At 48.5% G+C, this 21119-nt stretch overlaps 2 protein-coding genes and 1 long non-coding RNA gene across 4 annotated transcripts in view; 2 read left to right on the top strand and 1 right to left on the bottom strand.

Moving 5' to 3' along the window:
- Window positions 1–21119, top strand: part of LOC309525381 — a 189785-nt gene that overhangs the window by 62251 nt on the left and 106415 nt on the right. The gene's annotated exons all lie outside the window — the stretch shown is intronic.
- LOC309525340 (thymosin beta-15A homolog) lies at window positions 570–6214 on the top strand. Its single transcript, XM_082210909.1, has 3 exons — window positions 570–712; window positions 3527–3661; window positions 5778–6214. Exons 2-3 carry the CDS (start codon window positions 3562–3564, stop codon window positions 5813–5815), a joined length of 138 nt encoding a protein of 45 aa, XP_082067035.1. The 5' UTR covers window positions 570–712; window positions 3527–3561; the 3' UTR covers window positions 5816–6214.
- LOC309524780 (carnitine O-acetyltransferase-like) overlaps window positions 8628–21119 on the bottom strand; it is a 45340-nt gene continuing 32848 nt past the window's right edge. Inside the window, exons 8-14 of the mRNA XM_082209816.1 lie at window positions 19435–19535; window positions 18234–18353; window positions 16097–16219; window positions 14470–14605; window positions 12246–12308; window positions 10965–11102; window positions 8628–9150 (exon numbers count right to left, since the gene is read on the bottom strand). Coding sequence (XP_082065942.1) covers window positions 8923–9150; window positions 10965–11102; window positions 12246–12308; window positions 14470–14605; window positions 16097–16219; window positions 18234–18353; window positions 19435–19535 — 909 coding nt within the window. The 3' untranslated portion in view covers window positions 8628–8922. The remainder of the gene's footprint in view (window positions 9151–10964; window positions 11103–12245; window positions 12309–14469; window positions 14606–16096; window positions 16220–18233; window positions 18354–19434; window positions 19536–21119) is intronic.

Genomic DNA, 21119 nt, shown 5'->3' with positions numbered 1-21119 from the left:
ACCAAGCAAGGTTACGGGAAAGCTCAGCCGTGCTGTCATTTCGATCAGATGACAATCCATTTGGCGGCGGAGAGGGATCAGTCAGAGGACACGCATCGGGGGCTGCCTGGAACAGTTCCCGTGTCTAGGCAAAGACGACTTTCCCGGGTGGGAGAGGCGTTGTCACCATTCCGTTGCCCGGTGGCACCATGCACGACAGCGCGCATCGAGCCGTCGGGGTGATTTCTTGCTGGCACATTGGGGGGGGGGGGACAGAGGGGCGCCACATCCTCGCTACTGGACCTAGAGTGGGCTGGTAGGGACTGGAAGGCAAAGACTTCCGAGGGGAGGTTTCTCACTGGGTGCTTTGAAATTCCTGCCTTGCTGGGGGGGGGTTGGACTAGATGCCTCCTGGTGTCCCCTTTCAACACTAGGGTTGGGCATTCAGAAAAACCCCACCTGCCTTATCGCCCCGCTTCCCGGGGGCCACGTGCTGCCCCTGCCAGCTCGGGCATGCCCTCCCGAGGAGCGGGGGGCGGGGAGGCGGGCCCGCCCCGTCCAGCCCTGGGGCGCGTAGTTTTCTCCGCCGCGGCCGCCGCAGCTCAGCCAGGCGAGGGGACTACACTTCCCGGCGTGCCGCGCGGCTCGACGCCAGCTATAAAAGGTACGCCCCGGACACGTTGCCTTCGGAGAGCGCGGTGCGGATCAGTTCGAGGGCTGCAGACAGTTGAAGGTAGCGGAGAGAAAGAGGGGCGGTGGCCGGAGCTTTGTGTCCGGGGCTGTTGGGCTGTGCCGTCCAGGGGCGCGTGGCGGGGGGGTTGCAAAGCCTGGGGAGGGGGCGCTGCTTGCTTTGATCTCCCTGGGCGCGGCGCCGGGTGGGATCCCTTGGGGCGTGCGCGTTATGGCGAGGGAGGGGGGCGGCATGCACATGCTTCCGAAATGCTTGCCCGACGTTGACCTGGATGCACGGGGGATTAAGCGTTTCCCTTGCTCCTGCGAGGTGCAGGATCCTGTGGGTGTGTCCGGCGAATTCGGTGCATGCCAAATTCGGTGCATGCCTGTTTTGCAGTTTGGGTTGGGACCCCATCGCGGTAAAGATGGTTTGGGGGCCATCGAGCACTTGTGCTGCTGTTTGGAGGGAGAGAAACCCGAGCTCGCGTTCAGACGACCAGACTGACTCGCATCAGCTGTCGGGCAACGGGAGCAGCCAGGGAGGCGGAACGGTGCAGAACTTTCGAACAACATGCACCTTGAACAATAGGCTTTCTTGAAAAAAACAACCTCTCCAGTATGTTGCTTCCAGCCTGATAACGCTTGTAATAGCATGATGACTTAACTATGTCAGTAGTGAGGGGAGAGATATTGTGTTGTACAGTACATAATGGCTTTTTCCACCTGCCTTGTCCCACCCTCCAGATCTAGGAGCCTTCACAGAATCATAGGGTTGGAAGGGACCCAGGGGTCATCTAGTCCAACCCTCTGCAGTGCAGGGATCTCAACTGAAGCATCCATGACAGGTGGCCACACAACTCTGCTTTAAAACCTCCTAGGAGAGGTCTACAACCGCTCACAGAGTCTGTTCCACTAGCAAACAGCTCTTACTGTCAGAAAGTTCTGATGTCCTTCCTTGTCACTTGAAGCCCTTGGTTCGAGTCCTGCCCTCCAGAGCAGGAAAAAGAGAGCCGTTTCCAGTGGAAAAAAACCGAGGGGGGAGAGAGACTCTGTTTGCCTTTGTGGGTGTTTGATTTCACCTGTGCTGCCCCTCCTTCAAAAGGGAGTTGCTACCTTGGCAGGGCACTGAGTTTATGTGTATTTTATCGAGCTCAATAGAACAAAATATGAGTCACAGGGGCATGGAGAGTGTATGCATTGACTTAACAGTACTTAGTCTTAATTAATTCTAACATTGCTTTACAGATTATAAATGCTGTATCAATTTGTTCATCACATATGTTCTATTACGTTTTATCATGCTGGTTATTTGTAAGCCACTTTGGGATACCTTTGAATGAAAAACAGCAAATAAAAAACATTTTGTGCAAGGCTCCCGCTGGCAGCCGGAGCTGTGGCTGGCAAAAAACCAGCTGCACCAATACAAGATGGGGGACACACACCTTACAGTACGCATGAAAAGGATCTAGGGTTTTAGTGGACCACAAGCTTAACATGTGTCAGCAGTGTGATGCAGCAGCAAAAAAAGCGAATGCTATTCTAGGCTGCATCAGCAGAAGTATAATTTCCAGATCAAGGGAAGTAATAGTGCCGCTCTATTCTGCCTTGGTCAGGCCACACCTGGAGTACTGTGTCCTGTTCTGGGCACCACAGTTTAAAAAGGATGTTGACAAGCTGGAACATGTGCAGAGGAGGGCAACCAAGATGATCAAGTGAGGAACAGTTGAAGGAGCAGTTTATGTTTAGCCTGAGGGAGGAAGGGGAGATTGAGAGGAGATCAGACACCCATCTTCAAATATCTTAAGGGCTGTCATGTGGAAGAGGGGAAAAACTTGTTTTCTCCTGCTCTGCAGGGTAGTACTCGAAGCGCCATGAAAGGAGATTCCTAAACACCAGGAAGAACTTTCTGACAGCAAGAGCTGCTTGACAGTGGAATGGACTCCCTTGGGCTCTGCCTCATGGAGGTTTTTAAGCAGAGGTTGGGTGGTCGTCTGTACGATCTAGTTGAGATTTGTGCCCTGCGAGGAATTGGACTCTAGGGGTCCTTCCAACTCTACAATTCTATGATTTCAAATTATGTTTTATGCCCTTTAAGAACAAATGTGCCGGGTGTGTTTGCGTGCACTTGTGCATGTCTTATCTAAATGGGGGGTGCCAAGCCCAGGGGTCAGCAAACTTTTTCGGCAGGGGGCCGGTCCACTGTCCCTCAGACCATGTGGGGGGCCAGACTAGATTTTGAAAAGGAAAAGGAAAAATGAACGAATTCCTATGCCCCACAAATAACCCAGAGATGCATTTTAAATACAGTGGTACCTTGGGTTACATACGCTTCAGGTTACATATGCTTCAGGTTACAGACTCCGCTAACCCAGAAATAGTACCTCAGGCTAAGAACTTTGCTTCAGGATGAGAACAGAAATTGCGTGGCGGCAGTGGGAGGCCCCATGAGCTAAAGTGGTGCTTCAGGTTAAGAACCGTTTCAGGTTAAGAACGGGCCTCTGGAACAAATTAAGTTCTTAACCCGAGGTACCACTTTAAAGGCACAAATTCTACTCATGTCAAAACACCAGATAGGCCCCACAAATAACCCAGAGATGCATTTTAAATAAAAAGACACATTCTACTCATGTAAAAACACGCTGATTCCTTGACCACCTGCGGGCCAGATTTAGAATGCAATTCGGCCGGATCTGGCCACCAGGCCTTAGTTTGCCTACCCCTGCCCAAGCCTTTGACCCGGGTGAAATAAAGCCTAGTTTTTTTGTGTGTGTGTGTGTGCGGAGCGGGGGGGGGGGGGTGCCTTTCCCTCTGCTGTTTGGGTGCTGCCTCTCCCGCCCACCCCGCCCTTAACGGAAGTGTCTGTGCTTTCTTGCAGTTCTCAAGTTGTCGTCTCGCTTCCCTGTGGCCAAGATGTGTGACAAACCCGACCTCTCCGAAGTGGAGAAGTTTGATAAGAAGAAGCTCAAGAAAACCAACACGGAGGAGAAGAACACGCTTCCTTCGCAGGAGAGTAAGTGTTTTCCTGGCACGGAGCCTTCCCTGCGGGCGTAACTGGGACTCTGGTTTCCCTAAGCTCTGCAACTTGGGGAAGGGCGAACTTGACCCACGGCTTGGCGGGGCAGCTGGTTGCAGCTTCAAGCAAGAGCCCACGCAGCTCGCCCAGTTCACCGGCATCTCCGGGGGGTGGGCAAGAAAGGTCCCTGCCTGAAACCACGGAGAGTGTAGGCAATACTGAACAGGGTCTGACCGGAGTCTGGTGCTGCTGGGAAAGCCCAGGGCAGACTGGTGCTGCTTGGGAGTCCCACAGAAGCGCCTTGGCTGCCTGACCCCTGGCCGGGCTTGTTCTGCCTTCAGCGGCCCCACCCCTGGGATTGGCGCTCCGGATAAAACTGGATTCCTCTTTCCTCTACTTCTGGTTCCTGTGGCAGCAGAGGGGCTGCTGCTGCTGCTGCTGCTGCTGCTTCTGCTTTCTGTCGACATCATCCAACAGGAATCTGGCTGCTGAGGAGGAGCTGAGCATGTCTGGGCATTTCAGGGCCCCACCTGAAAAAGAGTTTTTGCACTCGGCTGGCTGGCTGGCTGAGTGAGGCCTCCATGCCCCCGAAGACCCACTTTTTATTAGTAGTAGTATTTTTTATTTTTATTTTTTTTTAAATTATATTTTATTAATTTTCCATACATTCATACCACATTACAATTTCTATTAGATTTTCCATTTTTGACTTCCTTCGGCTTCTCTGCCAATCATCCAAATTCTAACTTCTTTAATTACGCATTTCCAAATTTTTCTATTTCCTTTATACCTAGCCCCCACTTCTGTTTTGCCTTTTTGCAGTATTTCTTATGCTGTTACAGAGCTTCTCTAAATTCCACTAGCGTTATTCCATTATCACTTATACATTCCCAGTATTCAACTAATTTTCCCCAGTCCTCGATAGTAGTAGTATTTTTTAAAAGGAATTTCAGGTATTCGAAATAAGTGATGAAAGAAAACGGGGCTGGGGGAGTACAAATGATACAATAAGAAATGTATAGTGTAATTCAGGGGTCAGCAGACTTTTTCAGCAGGGGGCCGGTCCACTGTCCCTCAGACCTTGTGGGGGGCTGGACTATACTGTATTTTGAAAAAAATATATATGAACGAATTCCTATGCCCCGCAAATAACCCAGAGATGCATTTTAAATAATAGCACACATTCTACTCATGTAAAAACACCAGGCAGGCCCCACAAATAACCCAAATAAAAGGGCACATTCTACTCACACTGATTCCCGGACTGTCCACGGGCTGGATTTAGAAGGCAATTGGGCCAGATCTGGCCCCCGGGCCTTAGTTTGCCTACCCATGGTATAATCCAATGTGTAGAATCGGTTACATTTCAATACGTTATTATATAATAATGTCCTAATACGTACCTGATTATTAGTAACATATTATATGCTGTATAAGCTCGTACCAAATGTCAATATATCCATCCAAAGTCTACATCTATAAGCAATCCATTCATATGTTTGAAACACAGGTATATAAACTGCAGTTGCGATATAAGGGATTGGTATTTGGACTGGAGCATAATTGAAATTAGTAAGATTTTGGAATGCAGAAGCAAAGAAAATGATCAAGCCATTAATACTAGCATGTGGGGGAGGTACCTAAATTGTATAATTTAGCATCACAGTGATTAGTATTATTAATTGTATTATAATTTCGCATTGTTATAATGAGGCTATTATTGGATTGTTGTAATTGAAAACTAATAAAAATTATTATCAAGGTTAATAATCTAGTTTACGGTCGCCCCAATGTCTAGGTGCCATTTTCCCCGCCTAGAGGAGTTTCATTATTATTATTCATTTCACTTCCGTACTGCTTTATAATTTAAAGAAAAAAATCGCCGAACCATATTTATTTACCTACTTAACTTACAAAGCTGCCCCATAGCAGAAGTACTCTAGGAAGCCAGTGTGGTGGAGTGGTTATCGAGTGGGAGATCACTCAGTCATGAAGCTCACAGCCTCTTAAGGAATCTCCATGTAGTCGCAATTGGACCCATTCCAGTCGCAAAACACGCCTGGGTCATGTTTAACACTTGCCAGAGCCCTAATAGTTCCTCCTTCTCTTTCAGCCATCGAACAGGAGAAGGAATCTGCGAAGTGCTCATAGAGAAGGCCTCTCCTCATGGAAACATCCACGTTCTTCCTCCCTTTTTTTAATTGAGTGAGGTGTTTTTGTAATATGATGATGTCTGTTGTGTATATTGAGCAACGCAACCTCCTCTTTAGCTGCTTCGGGGGGCCTTGGAGACCTGCCCCCTCCCCATTTCTTCCTGGGCCGCTTCCTGTTTTGGGGCTGCCAAAGGGGTGGGCAAAGGATGCCAAGAAAGAAAAGAGTTCTGGGGCTCACGGCCCCCCCGCAAACCCCTCTCCTTCCTCTTCCCACACGCAGCAGCTCCACAAAGTGCCACTGCCTCAAACCTCTTTCAGCAGCTTTCCTCAATTTGTTTTTCCTACAAATGAAATGGAGAAATACCTGTGAAAAATAAAGGAACATGAACTCCTTCAAGGTTGTCTTTTGTGTCTTTGTCAGAACTGCGGAGACCTGTTGCTGCTTCCTCCCTTGTGGATTAAAGGTAAAGGGACCCCTGACCATTAGGTCCAGTCGTGGCCGACTCGGGTTGCGGTGCTCATCTCGCTTTATTGGCCGAGGGAGCCGGGGTACAGCTTCCGGGTCATGTGGCCAGCATGACTAAGCCGCTTCTGACAAACCAGAGCAGCGCACGGAAACGCCGTTTACCTTCCCGCCGGAGCAGTACCTATTTATCTACTTGCACTTTGACGTGCTTTCAAACTGCTAGGTTGGCAGGAGCAGGGATCGAGCAACGGGAGCTCACCCCGTCACGGGGATTCGAACCACCGACCTTCTGATCGGCAAGTCCTAGGCTCTGTGGTTTAACCCACAGCGCCACCCGCATCGCTCTCTTGTGGATTGCATATCCTCAAAAGTCTCCCGGTTTTCCAGGGACAGTCCTGGAATTACAGAAGCCATCTTGGTTTCTAATTTGATCCCAGAATGTCCCGGTTTTCCTTTTTCCTCCACCTCTTAGAGAAGAATTAAAAGTGGTGTGTGTGTGTGTGTGTGTGTGTGTGTGAGAGAGAGAGAGAGAGAGAGAGAGTGAGTGTGAGAGTGAGATTGGGTACGAAAACAGTCCTGTTTATACTGAAAATAAAAACCAAATGAAGGAAACATTGAAGCTGGCATACAAAGCCCTATAATTTTGAAGGAAGATGTCACCAATCTACTTGAAATTCTTTCATTGCAGTGCTTCATATGTTACAACAATGGCAGATTTTTGCATTTTTATTGCAGGCCGACTATGCATGGCTTGTAACATTTGAAGGACGACTGTGGGCTGCTCCACACTTGTGTCCCATCAGGTGAAAAGGCAGGAAATAAACAAATAAAACTTGATCACTGTACACTGATCTGTTTTTACCCATGCAAGTTCATCCCTGGATGAGTGCATCCTCACCACAGATTATGCGCCATTCCTTACATTGTGTTAAGAACAATTAAAAATAAAGGTGGGGAGAAGCTATTGAAACGTGCAAAAAAAGTTTATAATAGGTATTTTTGACTTGCTTTGGAGACACAGAAATCTGCCTTTTGCTGTGATGCGTGAAGTTGCAGTAAGACAGCAAAACAGCTACAAACAGAATACTTGGGGCATGTTTGTCCCCATTCCTAATCAAGATTAAAGTATAATCCTATAAGGTAAAGAAAGAAAAAGGTATATAATCCTATAAGGTAAAGAAAGAAAAAGGTAAAGGACCCTTGGATAGTTAATTCCAGTCAAAGGCGACTCAGGCTGTGGCGCTCTTCTCGCTTTCAGGCCGAGGGAACCAGCGTTAGTCCACAGACAGCTTTCCAGGTCATGTGGCAGCATGACTAGACTGCTTCTGGTGCAACGGGACACAGTGATGGAAACCAGAGTGCACGGAAATGCCATTCACCTTCCTGCCACTGGCGTGCTTTCGAACTGCTAGGTTGGCAGGAGCTAGGACAGAGCAACGGGAGCTCGTTCAGTCATGGGGATTCGAACTGCCGACCTGATTGGCAAGCCCAAGAGGCTCAGTGATTTAGACCACAGCACCACCCGCGTCCCTGTAATCCTATAGAGTGGTACCTCGGGTTAAGTACTTAATTCGTTCCAGAGGTCTGTTCTTAAGCTGAAACTGTTCTTAACCTGAGGCATGCTTTTGCTAATGGGGCCGCCTCCCACTGGTGTGCGATTTTCGTTCTTATCCTGGGACAAAGTTCTTAACCTGGAGCAACCACTTCCTGGTTAGCGGAGTTTGTAACCCGAAGCGTCTGTAACCTGAGGTACCACTGTAATCCACTTATGACACATAGGCCACACCTGCGCTATCCCTTTTTAAAAGAGTCATAGCACGTTAAACATCCTTGGGTTTGCGAAGGGTGCTGAAAATGATTAGGAGACCCCCTATTGCCCTCCCGCAGATACAATCCCCAGAATTCACTATGAAGAGAGACTTGTGTATTAAACCACTCTAGAAATTTGAGCTCTGAGGAGAGGAATTGGGGGTTGCTCAAGAGTTGCACCACCTTTGTGAAACTTGCTGGTTAAGTCTTGCTAAAGAGAGAGGTGGCACAAGAACTTGAAGAAAACTGCCCGTTAAGAAGCTGTGAAGAATTACTGTCAGCACGCCAGCTGGAGAAACCACAACATGCTCCGTTAGATTTCAAGAAGACGGAGATACAAAATGTGTTCAGATGACTTGCGTGGCAATAAGCATCCTTTGAGGAGACACTTTTCCCTTGAGAAATGGATCCCGTTACAGAGGAGGGACTTGCCCTGTGAGCCTACAGATCTGTTTCTTCAACTCCGCTGAACCGCACCATGCATGTGTGTCCGCCATGTTCTTTTTCATTCCTCCCCAAACATGAAAGACAAGCATTTTCCTGAAAGAACCATTTATTTCATTATTCCACGTGGAAATAAATTAGATTTGGCTTCCAATTAAGACTGTGTAGAAAAAAAGAAAGCTGTTTCCCCCCCCCCCTGGAGTGATACAAAGGGAATTCTGGATAAGGAAAGGCTAGAGGATAACAAGCTTTGGCACAAAGGGGTGGTAGAGCACATGTTTTTGGCCTGAGGTGTTTGGAATTATGGGTGGTAAGCGTTGGCCTGAGGCTGAGAGGATCTTCTCTCGGGTCCAAGGTGAGGAAGCGTCGAGGTATGGAGTGTCTTCTCAAGGTTGCCTTTGATCGCTCCCAACTCCCCAGTTCCCCAGCAAAGCTCCCACATCATCCAGGGCCTTCTGGATGCTACCAGCCAGATGCTCAGCATTGGTCTCCTGGCAACAATTGAAGGCACTAACAGCAAAGTTAACATGGGTAGGCAGAGGGTTGTAGCAGACAGCATAGCCGTCGGGGACCAGTGGCCCGTAGCACATCACACAATCCGTGCGGGCAGCTACCTGAGGGAGAAAAAACAAAATGTGATCAGCAGATCATCACCATCCCTTGTTACTTCTTTCTCTTCAAAGTATTGGCTGTTTTTCCACATTAAGATAATAATAGTAATAACAGTAATAATGATAATTTATTATTTATACCCCGCCCATCTGGCTGGGTTTCCCCAGCCACTCTGGGCGGCTTCCAACAGAACAATAAAATACAATAACCTATTCAACATTAAAAGTTTCCCTAAACAGGGCTGCCTTCAGATGTCTTCTAAAAGTCTGGTAATTGTTTATCTCTTTGACATCTGGTGGGAGGGTGTTCCACAGGGCGGGTGCCACTACCGAGAAGGCCCTCTGCCTGGTTCCCTGTAACTTGGCTTCTCTCAGTGAGGGAACCGCCAGGAGGCCCTCAGAGCTGGACCTCAGTGTCCGGGCAGAACGATAGGGGTGGAGAGGTTCCTTCAGGTATACTGGACCGAGGAATGACATAAACAACAATATTCCACAAACCACAAAGGAAGTAAAACAAAAAAAGGTCTTCACCAGTAAGCACCAGCCTCAGAAGCAACACACTGATTCATAAGTCTGTCTGGTGGAACAAGCATGTTTTTTTCCACTTGGGGCAGGAAAAGTCTTGTGTCGGAGGAGCACCAGATTCAAATTCTCACTCAGCCATGAAGCTAACTAGGTGATGTTTGACCACTTTCTCTCAACTGGACCTTCTTCACAATATTGGTTAGAGTAAGAGGAGGAAGGAAAGAGAATCTCAAGCTCCATAAGGAAAAGGTATGACTAAATTGTAATAAGAATTGGGGTGGGGTGTTTTTTAAGGGATGTTGCTTGTCAGGCCTCCTGGGAAGAGCATCCCACAATCATGGTGCCATCACTGACGAGGCCCCGCTCCGCACACCCACAGATTCTAAGAATGAAACCCAGAGCAGAATTTCTCCAGAAGGCCTTGGCAACCAAGGAGGTTCACGTGTGAGGAGACGCTTGAAAAGTCACCACACAAGGGCCACGGCTCCGTGGTACGACACATATTTTTCATGCAAAAGGTCCCAGGTTGAATCCTTAGCCTCTCTGGGTAGGGTTGGGACAGAGGCCACTTTGAAACCTTGGAGGACCACTGCCAGCCAGTGTAGACCAGTGTTTCCTTGGCCTCGGTCCAGTATACCTGAAGGAGCGTCTCCACCTCCATCGTTCTACCCGGACACTGAGCTCCAGCACCGAGGGCCTTCTGGCGGTTCCCTCACTGCGAGAAGCCAAGTTACAGGGAACCAGGCAGAGGGCCTTCTCGGTAGTAGCGCCCTCCCTGTGAAACGCCCTCCCACCAGATGTCAAAGAGAACAACAACTACCAGACTTTTAGAAGACATCTGAAGGGAAGCTTTTAATGTTTGATGTATCACAGTATTTTAATATTCTTTTGGAAGCCGCCCAGAGTCGCTGGGGAAACCCAGCCAGATGGGCGGGGTATAAATAATAATAATAATAATAATAATAATAATAATAATAATAATTATTATTATTATTATTATTATTATTATTATTATTTCCCAAACTTGGGCCTCCAGCTGTTTTTGGACTACAACTTCCATCATCCCTAGCTAGCAGGACCAGTGGTCAGGGATGATGGGAACCACTGGACTGTTGACCAATGGTGAATATATACCACTTATTTTTTTTAAAAAAGGAAATTGCTATACATAAGTATTTTTATAAATAAATGTCATTGGGACATATAATTAGGGACTCAGAGAGGATGAACAGAAGACGTAAAGGACTCTGAGCTTGAGCTACACAGGAATGCGGAGGCCTAGCAGGCTCTACCTGTCCCGTGGAGAGTTTCCAGTGAGACGCCACAGCGTAGGAAGTGTCCATGAAAAGCTCCGGCACCCGGAAGCCATCGGCAATGGCCTCCAGCTTCATTCCCAGCAAATGGCGGTCGATGCCTTGCCCAGCCAGAGCCTGCAAGAGAATCAGAGGACAGAGGGTTTCTCCCTGCTCTATGGGAAGCGGACTTTGTGACGCTGCTGTTCCAAGGCACCCCCAAAGCTTGCACGCGTTCAGGACACAGCTAGAGAAGAAAGGCTGGGCTTGCTTATCCAACAATGGTGTACAGTTATATTTCCATAGCTTGATACCTGTGGGCTCTTGTTTTCTTAAAAAAGGAGCCTGGACTCAGGACAAGGCAAACCATGGTTTTCCTCCACACTTTCCTTGGTGTTGCAATACTTGTGCTCTGTCACTACGGGCTGCTATTGTGCTGTTTGTTCCACCCACCTAAAAACAGCTTCTCCTGTAACCACCACCACGTCATCACAGGGTGTCAAGAGGAGCTTTAAATATATCTAAGATGTCACAGTTGGAGATTCACAACCTACAATCTTTGGGAAAGGGTGCGGAGAAGAAATCAAATCACAAAAACAGCACAGGCAAAATAATTTAAGCGCACTTCCTGTAGCACTGTGGAGCTGGTCTAAATTCCTTTCCCCCTTGCTCCCACCCACCAAACCTTTTTGTTCTTTTCAAATACTGTAAGAAGGGATCTAGTCAAAGATTGACTGTTTCATCTATTTACGCCCTAATTGTCACCTGCAGTTCCTCAGGGCTCGGGCCTACACGTAACAGCATTTTCTTTTCTTTTTTAATACACACAAAATCAGGCCTTCTTTCACTCAGCACCAGATGAGTTCCCAACAAGAAACACACTTTATGTGTTTTTAAAGAAAGAATCCTGCTGCCATTTTGACTTGTAGCAGAATTCCCAACGATGAGCTTCCCATTCGTTACCAACAGGAAGACACAAGTCCTACAGAACTCCTCACAGAGTCCCTTGCTTGTTGGTTACATTTTTTTAAATCTCACTTCATACGATTTGTGTATCCAACTGCTGCTCACATCAATTAGAGAGAGAAAGAGAGAGCATGCGTGGCAATGGGCTTGCAAGCTAAATAAAAATACAAGTCACACAAAGAGAAGGAAAGGGTCAGGAAAAAAGGAGAGAGGGGAAATTAGTCATTCAAAGCGAGCTGTAAAAGTAGGCATTAAGTGCTTCCTGTGTCTATCTTTTATGCAACCATGCCACTCCTGTACAGGGCGTTTTGTTACCTGCTCTGTGAGGGTGCTGTGAACCTCGACTGCTTTCTTCAGCAAAAACAATCTTTCCGGAGCCTAGTGTGCAGAAGAGGAGGAAATGGATCACAGATGGAGGGCAGGAAGTTCCAAGTTGCTCTCACACAAATAAATAATAATAATAATAATAATAATAATAATAATAATAATAATAATAGGTGGCATTTGCCTATTGACATTATTATCATTACAGTGGTAACTCGGGTTAAGAACTTAATTCGTTCTGGAGGTCCATTCTTAACCTGAAACTGTTCTTAACCTGAGGTACCACTTTAGCTAATGGGGCCTCCCGCTGTCGCTGCGCGATTTCTGTTCTCACCCTGAAGCAAAGTTCTTAACCCGAGGTAATATTTCTGGGTTAGCAGAGTCTGTAACCTGAAGCATCTGTAACCAGAGGTACCACTGTATTTATTACTAGGTTATACTCAGAACAGACCAACCCTGAAATTAATGAATATAACTAAGTTAGGTCTATTCATTTGAATATGTCTACTCTGTATAGAAGGGATGCAGGTGGCATTGTGGGTTAAACCACAGAGCCTAGCACTTTCCGATCAGAAGGTCGGCGGTTTGAATCCCCGTGATGGGGTGAGCTCCCGTTGCTCGGTCCCAGCTCCTGCCAACCTAGCAGTTCGAAAGCACATCAAAGTGCAAGTAGATAAATAGGAACGGTTCCGTCGGGAAGGTAAATGGCATTTCCATGCGCTGCTCTGGTTCGCCAGAAACGGCTTAGTCATGCTGGCCACATGACCCGGAAGCTGTACGCCGGCTCCCTCGGCCAATAAAGCGAGATGAACACCGCAACCCCAGAGTCGGCCATGACTGGACCTAATGGTCAGGGGTCCCTTTACCTTTTTACTCTGTATAAAATTTAGTTGAATATACCATCCAATGCATTTGATTTATTATCCACCCTTCACCATGAAGTCGCAGGGTGGCTTACAACAATAAAAACAACAACACAATTCACAAAATAAATTGTAGTCAAGAGAATAGACTGGGACCTAAATATATAGGTACAGTGGTGCCCCGCAAGATGAATGCCTCGCAAGACAGAAAACCCGCTAGACGAAAGGGTTTTCCGTTTTTGAGCTGCTTCGCAAGACGATTTTCCCTATGGGCTTGCTTTGCAAGACGAAAACTTATTGCGAGTGTTCCGATTTCCCCCCGCTCCCCCCCTTTTTCTAAGCCGCTAAGCCGCTAATAGCCTTTTAGCCGCTAATCCGCTAAGCCTTTAATAGCCGCTAAGCCTTTGATAGCCGCTAAACCGCTAATAGCGCTAATCCGCTAAGCCGCTAATAGGGTTGCTTCGTAAGACAAAAAAACCGCTAGACGAAGAGGCTCGTGGAACGGATTAATTTCGTCTTTCAAGGCACCACTGTATCTTGGATGTCAAAGGTCAGGGGTTAAGAGGGGCGTCTTTTGCAAAACTGTGTATGGTTTCTACTGTGTTTCTATATTTTGTTGTGAGGCTGCCTAGAGTGGAAGGTACACATGATATTATTTTTATTTTTATTATTATTACTGCTACATAATGAAGGTGTCAGATGCACCTCTGGGGGTGGGGATTCCACAACTTAGGGTCTGCCGCAGAGAATGCTCTCTTTCCAAGCCAACTCCCCAAATTCAAGGCAGTGGGATCACCTGATAACCCATCCCTCTTCGCAGGGAACTCTGGGAATTATAGCTCTGTGAAGGGAAGAGGGGTCTCCTAACAACTCTCAACACCCTTAGAAAACTACACTTCCCATTGGTTCTCTCTCTGAGAGGGCCGGAAGCCATGACCATTGATGATGTGTTATATAATAGGGCTTGAAATGCACAGTGATAATGTGGCCTAGTCTCCCAGGTCCATAGCTGTCAACGTTTCCCTTTTTTTAAAGGGAAATTCCCTTATTCGAATTGGATTCCTCAAAAGAAAATGGGAAAAGTTGACATCTATGCCCAGGTCCTGGTTCAACACTCTAGCCACAGTTCATCATATCCAAAGTTAGTGCGGTCCACCAGTGGCGTAGCGTGGGTTGTCAGCACCCGGGGCAAGGCAAGTAATTTGCGCCCCCTAACCTGTGGATTTGCGCCCCTAACCCTAACCCCCAGATGTTGCGCCCGGTGTGGCCGGCCCCCCCTGCACCCCCCATGCTACGCCACTGCGGTCTACTCTTGTCCTTTCAAGCCTCCTTAGGAAGCAGGGGCTAGATACCTGACAGTCGTCATCAGCCATAGCTCGGACAAAGGCCAGCGCGGCAGAGGTAGTGGAGCGAATGGTCTCCGTCCGGCCGCGGTGGAAGCGACGGAGAGAGGCCGACTCGGCAGTTGCGCACAGCTCCCCATGTGCCCTAAGGAAGGCACAGCAGTCAGGCACAAAGACACAAACACGCAGCCCTTCTGCGCAACGCACACAGCCTGCCCTTCCTCAGACGAGCAATTCCACATACCGTATTTTTCGCTCCATAAGACACACTTTTTCCCTCCTGAAAATCAAGGGGAAATGTGTGTGCGTCTTATGGAGCGAATGCAGGGGGGAGGTAGGCAGGAAAACCCCCCAAGAGCCACACACAAGCTCTTGCAGACTTTTCCCCAGGAGGGAGAAGGGACTGACAAAGCCAGTCAGTCCCTTTTTCCTCCTCGTAGAAAAGCCCGCAGGAGCCACACGCTCCTTAAAGGGTGTGGGCTTTTGCAGGAGGTGGGGATTCTGTGGGAGGTGGGGCTTCTGCAGTGAGAGGCTGTGCGCGGCTAAGGAAGCCGAGACAGCGAGAGGATCCATCCCGCTCACTCTCTTGGCCTCTGCCATAGCCGCGCGCAACCCCTCTGGCGGCTAAGGAAGTGAGCGGGGTCTCGGCTTCCTTAGCTGCGCACAGCCTTTCCCGGCCGGAGAGGCTGTGCGTGGCTATGGCAGAGGCCAAGAGAGCGAGCGGGATGGATCCCGCTTGCTGTCTTGGCTTCTTTGCTCTTTGGGGCTGGGGGCAGGGGGGACCCGGGCTTCCTGGGCTTCCTTGGCAGCCCCGAGAAGCTCTGGGAGAAGTGGACAGGCTTCATATTTTTTTCTTGATTTCCCCCTCTAAAAACTAGGTGTGCCTTATGGAGCGAAAAATACGGTACACAAAAGCACATTCTTCCGTTTAGCCTTAACTGGTCTGATGCCAACTTGCACCTATTCCTGGAAAAAAACAGGACAGCACCTTCCATTTAACATTCCCTAAAGCCGGCTTCACTCCTGGATAGCTCAAGTCGGTCTGAGCATGGTGCTGATCATGCCAAGATTGCAGGATCGATCCCTGTTTGAGACAGCTAGTAGGGACTAGATGAACCTCAAGGGTCCCTTTCCAGCTCTACAATTCTATAATTCTACCTGTCAAGGGACATGGGTGGACCTGGCTGTCGCAAGCGGAGCAGAGTGTTCTTTTGTACCAAACAGATGTTTTTTAGGGACAGTTGAGATGAGGTTAACAGGACAGGAAACAGAGGGACACATTGTACAGCGCCACAGAGCCTAGGACTTGCCGATCAGAAGGTCGGTGGTTCGAATCCCCGTGACAGGTGAGCTCCCGTTGCTCGGTCCCTCTTCCTGCCAACCTAGCAGTTTGAAAGCACCTCAAAGTGCAAGTAGATCAATAGGTACCGCTCCGGCAGGAAGGTAAACGGCATTTCTGTGCGCTGCTCTGGTTCACCAGAAGCGGCTTAGTCATGCTGACCACATGACCCGGAAGCTGTATGCTGGCTCCCTCGGCCAATAAAGCGAGATGAGTGCCGCAACCCCAGAGTCAGCCACGACTGGACCTAATGGTCAGGGGTCCCTTTACCTTTACCTGTCAAGGCAGTCACCTCACCTGTAATAGGCCAGCTGCAGTGCCACCTGCAGGACAGAGTCTGGGCTCAGCCTAAGGCGTTTGAGAAGCTCCTTGCCAAACCCGCAGTAAGTGAAACAGCTGATGTCGAGGTCGGTGATGAGACTGTGATAAAAGAGAAAAGGGAGGCAGACTGATTAGACAACAACCCTCAGCTGCAGCTTACAGCCTGCCTGCCTGACCACACACCCCCTTGCTATGCCAGAAACTATGTACCTTATCCTACCATCTTCCAAGGCCAGCTTAAATGCCACAGTGCAGCATGGTGGAATCTTCACCCAGTGCAAAATTCCGCCGCTAGAATTCTGCGTCAGTTGTGCTGTTTCTGTGCCCAGAACTGACAGGGTTTCTGGTAAAGGTAAAGGTAAAGGGACCCCTGACCATTAGGTCCAGTCGTGGCCGACTCTGGAGTTGCGGCGCTCATCTCACTTTATTGGCCGAGGGAGCCGGCATACAGCTTCCGGGTCATGTGGCCAGCATGACTAAGCCGCTTCTGGCAAACCAGAGCAGCGCACAGAAACGCCGCTTACCTTCCCACTGGAGCGGTACCTATTTATCTACTTGCACTTTGACGTGCTTTCGAACTGCTAGGTTGGCAGGAGCAGGGACCGAGCAATGGGAGCTCACGCTGTTGCGGGGATTCGAACCGCTGACCTTCTGATCGGCAAGTCCTGGGCTCTGTGGTTTAACCCACAGCGCCACCTGTGTCCCTAGGGTTTCTGGTACTAAACTTCAAAGCTCTGAACCCTTTGGGACCAGGTTTTGCCTATAGCAGCCCAGGACCATGAGAGCCACTGCTATCCAGACAACACAATGCTGGGAGACTAGATGGACAACAATCGGACATGGGAATGACCCAAAATGATCAAAGGGCATGTGCAAATTTTTTTTTTTGGGGGGGAGGCAAGTAAGCGGGGTGGGGAGGGAAGGGAGATGTCAATAGGAAGATGTTTTTTGCCCCTTTCTCATAACATTAGAATTCAGAGACATCCGAGGGAGCTGAATGTGGGACGATTCAGGACAGGGGGGGAAAGGAAATTATTTTTTTCACACAGCACATGGTTCAACAATGGTAGTTGCTCCCACAAAAGGCAGCGATGGCCAAGTTGGACGGCTTGGAAAGAGGATCAGACAAATTCATGGAGGGTAAGGCTATCTCCCTCATTGCGACAAGTGAGGTTACAGGGAACCAGACAGAGGGCCTTCTCGGTAGTGGCGCCCGCCCTGTGGAACGCCCTCCCTTCAGATGTGAAGGAAATAAGCAGCTATCTTATCTTTAAAAGACATCTGAAGGCAGCCCTGTTTAGGGAAGTATTTAATATTTAATGCTGTATTGTTTTTAACACTCGATTGGAAGCCGCCCAGAGTGGCTGGGGAAACTCAGCCAGATGTTAAATAGTAAATTATTATTATAGCCATGATTTTATTTTATGATTTTATTTATTTAATTTATATTCTGCCCTATACCCGGAGGTCTTAGGCTATGATAAACCACCTTCTGAATACTGGCGAGAGCACTGTTGCGCTCAGCTCCTGCCTGTGTGCTTCCCATGGGCATTTGTTTGGTGCCTTTCAAAACAGGATGGCAGACTAGATAGGCTTTTGGCCTAATCCAGCCGTGGATTCTTCTGTTCTCGTGGAAGAGGGCTGCTTCCTGTGTTCCCAAGAGGCCTCTGTTGCTCATCTCCGGTAAGTTGCAGCTTCCCATGTGCTGCCTTTCATATGCAAATGGAGGTGGCGGACAGGAAACAGAGGGACACATTGTACAGCACCAGCCACCCTTGCTCCGGCTTAACCTCATCTCAACTGTCCCCAAAAAACATCTGTTTGGTACAAAAGAACACTCTGCTCCCCTTGCGACAGCCAGGTCTCTGCGACTCGGAAGCTAAGAGACAAGGCTTAATGGGGAGAAACAAGAATCACTGTGATCTTCTTCCCTGGGCTGTGGCAGGGGTCTCTGAATGAAAACCCAGCACAAGGAGCAAGACGGACCTGGTTTTCACACTGGGAAACGCTCAAGAACGAGACCACACCATTGTCTCCAGTTTGGCTGTGGTTCTCCTCCTGCTGCCCAAATCCCACTCTGATTGTGACACCACTCTCAAACACACACACTCACATGTCCAGGTTCTGTTTGGCGTGTTCGATGTCGCGTTTGATTTCTGGTGTGAAACAGAAGTAGAGTTTTTTGGGTAACTGCAGAGGTATCAGTGGGGCACGGACTGGGACAGGATCTTTGCTGGCAATTGGGGAGGAGAGAGAGAGGGAAAAAATGCATTAAAAAGAAAGTGATGGGTTAAAGACCCACGTTTGTTTGTCTCCCTACGGCAAGGGAGACAAACTCCTGATATTGTTGGGACTTCAGATCCCATCAGCATCCCAGGAGAAGTTCAGTTCACATTATGAATGCAAGCACCGTCAATAACATCTTAAATTCAGCATATAGGGTACTATAAACCTTCCAAATATCTAGACTGGTATCCACACAAAACTGATGTCTATATGAAGTATGTTCAAATGTAGCCAGGACTGTGAGTTCCTCAGATCATTGCATAATGGATAAAAAAAACAGTTTAAAAAAGGTTTTCTCAAAACAGGAAGTTCCAACTCTCATCTTTCATCTGCCTCCCAGTGTTGAAGAACACAGGAAGTCCTCCCCTTGCACAGGGCAGCTTTCGACAAAAGAGGAACCAGTGCTGGGCATGCAATATTTATTCATTTTCATATGAAACTCAAGAACTGCCCTCTGAGGACCCTTAAACAATCTCCCCCAGTTTTTCTGTTTTTACTTCCAGACCTTTACATCTCTAGCAGTGCACCTCCCTACTCCTGCTATATATTGTTTTGTTGTTGTTTAGTTGTGTCCGACTCTTCGTGACCCCATGGACCAGAGCACGCCAGGCACTCCTGTCTTCCTGCTATATAGGCAGTGATCCCCCTTCATGGATCACTGCCTTGCCGTGGCAAAGGGGCTTGAAAAACTCAGAGAAGCTATGAACTATGCCAAGCAGGGCACCCAAGATGGACAGGTCATAGTGGAGAGTTTTGACCAAGCGTGATCCACCTGGAGCAGGAACCAGCAAGCCACTCCAGTATCCCTGCCAAGAAAACTCCACGGACAAAGACTGCTATATATTAAGGCTCCTAAACTTCCTCACAGTAATTTTTAAGAGAGCTTGAGCACCTAACATCCTTAGAACAATTTTTTAAAACAGAAATATGCTTGTCTCTTCCTCAGCATCGCCATTGCACAAAGCCTTCTCCTGGACCTGAATCTGACGAGTGCCACATCCCTTCCGCGCTCCTGGTGAGGGCATTACCAGTAGTCAAGGACGTGGTCTATGATGGTGGCGATTGGTGGTCCTTCAGCAACAGCTTGTTCATAAAGCACCCCACAGGAGCCATCTTCTCCCACAATAAACTGGGAGAATGGGGTGGGGAACAAGAGAAGGCAAACATGTGGAAAGAAAAGACAAAGAGAGAGAGGGTGTGATAGACAGAAAGGACTTACGAGAGCTTCCATCTTGAAACAGAGGCAAGGAACCTCTTCCCCCTTGGGATGTTTCCGGACTACAATTCCCATCATCCCTGACCACTGGCCTTGCTGCTTGGGGTTGATGAAAGTCAGGGCCCAACAACAACTGCAAGGCCAGATTTCTTCTCCTTTGCTCAATCAGTCACAACAGGCAATTTTTATTATCTACATTGTCAACACCTATTTTGGACCCTGGCCTTGCCCACCCCTGGTACACAGTCCAGATAAGGTTTCCTACAAGGGCTGAAAAAGTTTCCCCACCCCTGGGATAAAGAATAGGCAAAGGTAAAGGACCCCTGACAGTTCAGTCAAGTCGCGAACGACTCTGGGGTTGCGGCGCTCATCTCGCTTTACCGGCCGAGGGAGCTGACGTTTGTCCACAGACAGTTTTTCCGGGTCATGTGGCCAGCATGACTAAGCCGCTTCTGGCGAAACCAGAGCAGTGCATGGAAACGCCGTTTACGTTCTTGCCGGAGTGGTACCTATTGATCTACTTGCACTTTGATGTGCTTTTGAACTGCTAGGTGGGCAGGAGCAGGGACCGAGCAACGGGAGCTCACCCCGTCGCAGGGATTTGAACCGCCGACCTTCTGATCGGCAAGTCCTAGGCTCTCTGGTTTAACCCACAGTGCCACCCGCGTCCCTAATGGAAGGATAGAAAAGCATTAAATAAATAAGTGTGGTGACACCAAGCCGAAACAGTGTAGTACACCTTTTAAAAGGTTTGGGTTTCGTCATACCAAACCGCTCTGGCCATGCATCTGACTGGCTATGTTTCCCCATAAGAACCACAAAAGCAACGATCCAATTCTTTCCTGCTTGCTTCTGCATTTATTTAAGTACAGCCTTTGCTTAGGGTGTCTTCACAGTTTCAGGTTTTTTGCAGGAGCGAGCCAAGCGCATACAGGAGGGCAACCCAGTCAGATGAGCAGGGTAATAATAATAATAATAATAATAATAATAATAATGGAATAGGACGTCCCTATTTTCATCAGAGTGGGACGCAGGTGGCGCTGTGGGTTAAACCACAGAGCCTAGGACTTGCCAATCAGAAGGTCGGCGGTTCGAATCCCAGCGACGGGGTGAGCTCCCGTTGCTCGGTCCCTGCTCCTGCCAACCTAGCAGTTCGAAAGCACCTCAAAGTGCAAGTAGATAAATAGGTACCACTCTGGCGGGAAGGTAAACGCTGTTTCCGTGCGCTACTCTGGTTCACCAGAAGTGTCTTAGTCATGCTGGCCACATGACCCGGAAGCTGTACGTCAGCTCCCTCGGCCAATAAAGCGAGATGAGCGCAGCAACCCCAGAGTCGGCCACGACTGGACCGAATGGTCAGGGGTCCCTTTACCTTTATTTTCATTGGAGAAATATTGTGTGTGCCATTTCCAAGATTCTTTGGAGGAAGCCAAGACTGGGATGATACTGCTTTTAATGTACAGTGCAGAAGGAGCCTTAGTTGCTTCCCTCCCTCTC

The sequence above is a fragment of the Podarcis vaucheri genome, assembly GCF_965113315.1.
Source record: "Podarcis vaucheri genome assembly, chromosome: 2".
Taxonomy (NCBI): domain Eukaryota; kingdom Metazoa; phylum Chordata; class Lepidosauria; order Squamata; family Lacertidae; genus Podarcis; species Podarcis vaucheri.
Note: the sequence above shows the minus strand (reverse complement) of the source record. Positions and strands in the feature narration are given on the sequence as shown.

Coding starts and splice junctions, on each gene's coding strand:
- LOC309525340 (XM_082210909.1), top strand. CDS start 3,562: ATGTGTGACAAACCCGACCTCTCCGAAGTGGAGAAGTTTGATAAGAAG. Junction 3,662..5,777: donor CACGCTTCCTTCGCAGGAGA/GTAAGTGTTTTC, acceptor CTTCTCTTTCAG/CCATCGAACAGGAGAAGGAA.